This window comes from Amaranthus tricolor, chromosome 10 (assembly GCF_026212465.1).
Source record: "Amaranthus tricolor cultivar Red isolate AtriRed21 chromosome 10, ASM2621246v1, whole genome shotgun sequence".
In the NCBI taxonomy this organism is placed as follows: Eukaryota; Viridiplantae; Streptophyta; class Magnoliopsida; order Caryophyllales; family Amaranthaceae; genus Amaranthus; species Amaranthus tricolor.
The window spans coordinates 1,397,325-1,404,070 of NC_080056.1; the positions used below are offsets into that span (position 1 = coordinate 1,397,325).

General features: G+C 32.5%; 1 protein-coding gene across 1 annotated transcript; it reads left to right on the forward strand.

The window, feature by feature from the left end:
* The first annotated feature begins 206 nt into the window (after positions 1–206).
* LOC130826122 (phosphomannomutase) lies at positions 207–6,517 on the forward strand. Its single transcript, XM_057691666.1, has 12 exons — positions 207–489; positions 1,815–1,899; positions 2,109–2,153; positions 2,259–2,325; positions 2,887–2,963; positions 3,556–3,591; positions 3,872–3,927; positions 4,006–4,105; positions 4,209–4,304; positions 4,532–4,621; positions 5,769–5,820; positions 6,262–6,517. The coding sequence occupies exons 2-12, from the start codon at positions 1,834–1,836 to the stop codon at positions 6,321–6,323; spliced, it is 747 nt and encodes a 248-aa protein (XP_057547649.1). The 5' UTR covers positions 207–489; positions 1,815–1,833; the 3' UTR covers positions 6,324–6,517.
* Positions 6,518–6,746: the final 229 nt, after the last annotated feature.

Consider the following 6,746-nt stretch of genomic DNA (forward strand, 5'->3'; position numbering starts at 1 on the left):
CAGCAAATAATATACAAAAGTTGAACTATTTAAAAATAATCCATAGTAGAGATTATTTACAGCAGATGAACAATAGATGAAATTATTCTGGACAATTTTTTTCCTAAAAAAATAAATTATTTTTTAATTATTGTTTAAAGAATAAAAAAACAAAATTGTAGTATAAAAGTGTGAATATATACATATCTGATATACTAAATGAAAAAATTATGCGGTATTGAGATTTTGGACAAAATATCTAGAATTTAAACGGCCATTTCCAATCACCATTTCCAAGACCCAGTTGTAGTAGTGTAACAAAACCAACTACTACTCTACTATACTGATCCTGGTCTTGCACAAATCTTCAATCACACTCATTCTTCTCATTTTCTCCTTTGCTTCTATTCATATCCTTTACCATTTCTCATTCTTATTGACTCTACTTCTTTAGATCTGTTCAACCATTATCTTTTCTCTGCTCCATCTTCAGATCTCTTCTTTTACCAGGTATGAAATTTTAGTCTTATGATTTGTTCATTCATTCTGATTTTGAATGTTTGTTATGATGGGTTTTCCATAATTTTATGAATATTTTAATTTTGATTGAGTTAAGGAAGTTTGAATCAATCCAGTTAAATGGGTACCCAATACCCATGATGTAATTTTGATGAAAATTTGTTGAATATTTGTATTTGGGTAAATTTATTACTTATTACTCCATCATTTAGTTCTTTGAATGTGATTGATGTTGTTAGTTATGTTATAAAATTTGTGTGTAATGTTGAAAAAATACAACTGATTTTGGGTACTAAGTATTTTTGATATAATTGATTGATTTTGATTTGCTTTATAGAAGTATAATTATGGAGATATATGATATTTAAAGAAATGCTTATTCAATTTAGAACACTGAAGCATTGAAACAAAGTTTAAACGGAATTTTATAGTTCTTTGATTGATTTGGAATCAGGAATGTAATTGGTCAGTGTTTATAAAACCTAAAGCTATCTTGCAATTTCTATTGCTATTTTTAGGGGATGTTTGCTAGAACTAATTGAGTAGTGAAAATGTGAGAGAAGGAGGATGATGGACTAACATGAACCTCAACAATGCTAAAGCATAGTCGTAAAAAACTTGGGATCTGACTACATGAACCAATAGATCTGTGCTAATGGTTGTCCATGTAAAATCTCTTGTCCTAAACTTGTAAATGCAAGTGAAATGAGTTATGGAGAAAGTGAAAAATGATAATGATTAATGAATGATATAAACCTCTGAAGTCTGATCTGATACTTCTACTTCACAAAATTGATGAAATATTTTTCATATAAGTCGTGATAGAACTTTTTGAGAGAAGTGTTGCATTCTTTTTGGTAGGCCATAGGATGTATGTAGGACATTACCTACAGTTGAATTCTCATTAAGTTTTCTTGGTCGTCATAACTCATTATTCATACTCCATATGCCCTTAAATAAGCTAAGAAAGAGGCATTTATACCTATGATATGAGTGTAGCGATTCGATCTACGAAAATGATCTCTTAGTTTCCACTAGGAAGCTATACTGATGTCTTAGATCACTAGTAACTAGATATGTCAGGTTAGCTGGTTTTTGCTCCCGGGTAAACCTTGGGTGATCTTGAATTCGATCCGGGAATCTTATTTGTAGCATTATTATATAGCCTCGGGAAGTTTGTTTGCTGTTATAAGGTACGCTATACAAGTGCGTTGATGCTTGACCTTGATTTTTGTCGATAGAAGTTTCTTACGATAATTTAATTAATAGCAACTTATGACGGTTGAAGCTCATTGCTTGAAATTTCTCTGATATAGACCAACTGCATTGCTCGAAATGGCTGCTAACCCTGCTATAATTGCATTGTTTGATGTTGATGGAACACTTACAGCTCCTAGAAAGGTTAGTTATTTCCTGCTATATCCTTATACAGTCCAATCAATGGATTTGTTAAATTAGTTTGCAGATTTTTCGTACTTTTTATGTGACTGAGTTGTTTGCTGTAAACAAGATAATTTTTTTTAATCAGATTTTGAATTAAATGCTTTGGACTTGGAATTTGTGTTTAACACTTTTTGATTAAGTTGCCTAATTTGACTTTTCCGTGATAGGGAGTAACTTCGGAGATGTTAGAATATATGAAAGAATTACGAAAGGTACATCCTTAACTGTTCGCTTTCTTAACATTGTATTTCAATAATAATAAAAAGAATAATTGAAAACTTTAATGGGTATAATCTTAAATTCATGTATTTTTACAGGTTGTTGCTGTTGGTGTTGTTGGAGGATCTGACCTAATTAAGATATCAGAGCAACTTGGAAAATCAGGTTAGCTTCACCAATCCTTCTTTTTTTCTATAAACTTTCTATTTTTAGGCATCTACAATGGTTGCTCCAATGTGACAAAATTTTAAATTTTACATTTTTGTTTGTTTAAGGGTCGTAAAATTTGAAATGAGTACATAAGGAAGGGACGGGAAAGAGAAAACATTGAAAATAATAGGCATGTGCAACGAAGTATGAAACAAGCAAGTACGAAAGTTGAAAGGTTAGAACCACGGGGATTTCGTAACAGAAGAGGGAGAACAGCGAGGAAGACTATGAGCGATTTAGGTCAAGAGGTCTATATAGAAGAGATAGGAATGTATGGAGGATGTGAATTTATGTGAACAGTGCCTAGGATTATATCTTAATTCTATTTTATCCAACCCCTTTTGATGGGATTTAGGATTTTGCATTGTTGTTGTTAAGTACTAGTAAGTTGAGCATTTTAATTCTTTTGTATTTATGACCCTTTTATCTTAATTCTATTTTTCAACCAATGCATTTAGAAATATTGCTTTAACCTTAGTTCTTCTGAACGCCATCATTTTTGTTTTATTTTCACAGTTATTAATGACTATGATTACGTTTTTGCGGAGAATGGACTTGTGGCTTATAAAGGTGGTGTGGAGATTGGTATCATGGTAAGTATCAAAACTCGTAGTGTTTTTGATGAAATTCAAATGGCTTTAAGACTAATTTTAACATTTTCAATGCTTAATACTTTGGTTTATAAAAGAGTTTGTGAAAAACATTCCCTGTTGAAAAAATAATCTACCTTTGATAGCTTTCTTCTGAACACAAATGTTCCGTATTGAAGTCTTGAGTTTATGAACCTAAATTAGTCTATTCATAGTCATGTATGTACCTGGATAAGATTCATTAGTGTGTACTTTGGTATTGGATGTTAGAGACAATCAAAAACTCTCATCCTTTATAATTTTCTTTTGGGACATGGATCGACTTTTATACCATTAGCCTTGTGTTTTGCTTTACCTCCTAACCAATCGAGCTTAGGTGATATGATTCCGATGAAAAAATTTCATGACAGAACTCCATCAAAAAGAAGCCTACCCGACATTTCCTGCATAATTGTCCTCAAATCCAATCAAACAAGAATAGAAAATGAATTTTTATATGATAAAAGATCTTCATGACATTTATGATTCCTATTATATGTATATGATATGATTTTTTTAGTAATTGTCCTGTCTAAATGGGTTTATAATGTTGCAGAGCCTGAAACAGCATCTTGGAGAAGAAAAGCTCAAGGTAAGAATTTATGAACTTCCAAATTCATTGTACAATGGTATACGTGCGGACATGCGGCCATATGAGGTTTCTAGCTGAGGACATGTTTAAATTGTATATGTTTGATGGAAAATGGGGCGAGTTTCTAAAACCCCTTGATATCATGTGAAGAACATCATAACTCTTCAAGATGGGGTTTAATTTGAGAAAATATAGTTGGTTGGACATATCTTAGCCCTTTATTATTTATGTATGGCCACTTCCCTTGCCAATTTAGTGAATTTGCAAAATCTGGTTTCAGGAGTTTATCAATTTTACGCTCAAGTACATCGCAGATATAGATATTCCTATAAAAAGGTATGGGATTAGTCGCTTGAATCATCGTATGTCGATTATGTCTTTATGTTCACTAAATTCACCCATCAATTACTGCAGGGGAACATTCATTGAGTTTCGAAATGGAATGCTTAATGTTTCACCAATTGGTAGAAATTGTAGCCAAGAAGAAAGAGATGACTTTGAAAAGTATGATAAGGTTTGTAACTACATACGTTAAATTTTCGGTCATTCTTTCTCTCATATTTGAGGTCATGCAACTTTATAGATTTTGAGTATGATAATTACAACTACTTATACAGGTCCATAAAATACGTTCAACCATGGTGAATGTGTTGCGCGAGAAATTTGGTCACTATAATTTGACATTTTCAATAGGAGGACAAATAAGCTTTGATGTAAGTGATACTCGACCATTTATGTGGTGAAAGTAATTAGTGAATATAAATTCCTCGAGCTATTGTTGTGAGAGACCATCTCTCGGTAAGACGACCTCAAAACAAGGAGCCCATATGCTAATAATTGAATTCGTTGGACTATTCACCTCATATACGAGGAATGTCTCACGGTGAGACTGTCTCACAAAAATTTGTAAAATTCCTATCTAAGCCTTTGCATTTTACAGGTATTTCCAAAAGGTTGGGATAAGACATATTGCTTGCGGTACCTTCAGGATTTCACCGAGATTCACTTTTTTGGTGACAAAACCTTTGAGGTGAGGTGTTCACTTTTTAATTTTTTTAGTTTCTTGATTTTAAATGCATCTATTTTGTTTCTCTGACAAAATAAATCGTATCTCCTGTCTAATCTTGTTTCATACAATGTCAAATTTTTACTCTGGTATCATTTGATTGTGTTGTTTGCGCTGTTTAATCATTTACTAGTAGTATAAGGTTCTGGTAATGGATCTACATCGAGTTTAAAGTCTTTGAATCATGGGTGGAAGACACTATTTTTCTGTTTCAATCCTACCTCGTTCAGGAGTTGGTGCTTCTTTAGAATCATAGATATTATGTTGGTGTTAGCGTACTGTATGTTGCTTGTTATCATCCTATCATGCTAATTGAAGGTAGATTCACTGTTAAGAGGTACTATAACACTGCCTGTGAAAGCATATTCTCGATCTTCACTCACCCTATAACCCAATGAAGACTATTCTTTTTCCGTTAATATGCCTGAGATAATCCCTTGATCTTACCTTGATACCTTCTCTCATCTTTGTGTTATAAGAATGATAGATGATGAGATTGAGTATTGCTTATAGATATAGATCGTTGGATCGTAGGATCGTTGACTCGTGTTATGATCCTACTACCCTACCTACGATCGGTATCGTTAGCTTATTTTTGAATCGTAGGAATATAGAATCGTAAATCAGGATCGGGATTCTAATAACTATGGGTTAGAGTTTGAATCAATCACTAGTTTGTGAATACATTTTTTAAAATTCAAGGATAAGGACAATCCTCTACATGCAAGAGGGATAGGGTGAATTGATCTTTCTGTACGGTGAAATGAGATTCCAACCGATGACCTTTTGTAATGTTGACATCTGATACCATGTCATGAAACTAACTCAACCAAAAGCTTAAGTTTATGGTTGAAGACCACAAGATCTATTATATATTATGATGTGCATCTTCGATCTCTATATTCTCTGTACGCCTAAACCATACCAAATGAGACCTTTCATCTACTGACTTCTCTTGCTTTCGACCAAATTAGAGAGAATAGGACATGTGTGCTGATAATTTCGTTCCATTTCGTTCCATTTCATCCCAAAGAGTAGTTGTTTTGGTAGTTCTTTTTGTAATATGCCAATTTACTTCCTTCCATAACTGGGTTTTGGCTTTTGTTTGCAGGGTGGAAATGATCATGAAATTTTTGTGTCGGAAAGGACTATAGGGCATACTGGTGAGCTATTCATTTGTTTTTTGTTATTTGTCATTCTGTCCTACAGTGTATTTGGTAAATGACTTTTTTTGTATTTTTTGGTTAACTTTTAGCTTTTGGCTATTTAGTTGGTCAAACATTAAAAGTGTTTGATAAATGATATTTACAAAACAAAACCAAAAAAACAAACCAACCATGAGCAACCATGAACCAACAACATAGTATTACTAAACATCTCTATAATTGCTTAAACAACTAACTTAAATAGTAGGCTTATCAGCTAGAAAATCATTCAACACTTCCTTCTGATCAAACCAGCCAACAACTATTTGCAAACAAACCCCCATTTTTGTTGATAGTCCGTCCTCAATATGTTTTTACCCGAATTCTTCCACGCTCATACAATCGATAATCCACAAGAAGTGTTCGTGTCAACTGAATGTATGTTTTTTCATTTCTCAGTGACCAGTCCAGAGGATACAAGGAAGCAATGCACAGAAATTTTCCTTACCAAGAATGACTGAGACATTTTCTGATCAATCTACATGATTTGTTCACACAAATTCTTGAAGAACATCTAAACTATAATTTATGGAAGTATTCAATATGATATTAATGTATCATTTTTACTCTAAAAACTAAGTGATTCATATGTACCCAAATGAAATAATAAGGATTAAGGATGAACAATTTCCTGGTGAGTGGGTTGGGTTGATAAGATATTGTTTCCTGTCCTTTTAATTTTGCTATACTAAATTTTAAATAGTCAACAATTTTATTGGAAAATTTTTTTATTAAGACCATCTTATTATGAAATGCCTTAATATGAGCTAGCCTAATATTTAGTTAAAAAGATTAAAAAAAATTTTCATTTACTTAATTTTTTTAATAAAAACATTAATTGGATTGCTTGTATGGACTCGTTTCATGATGAATCGATCTCATAC

Excerpts from the sequence above, each read along its gene's own strand:
- LOC130826122 (XM_057691666.1), top strand. The coding sequence starts at position 1,834 with ATGGCTGCTAACCCTGCTATAATTGCATTGTTTGATGTTGATGGAACA. Across the intron at positions 1,900-2,108 it reads CACTTACAGCTCCTAGAAAG|GGAGTAACTTCGGAGATGTT; the intron begins GTTAGTTATTTC and ends TTTCCGTGATAG. Across the intron at positions 2,326-2,886 it reads AGAGCAACTTGGAAAATCAG|TTATTAATGACTATGATTAC; the intron begins GTTAGCTTCACC and ends TTATTTTCACAG.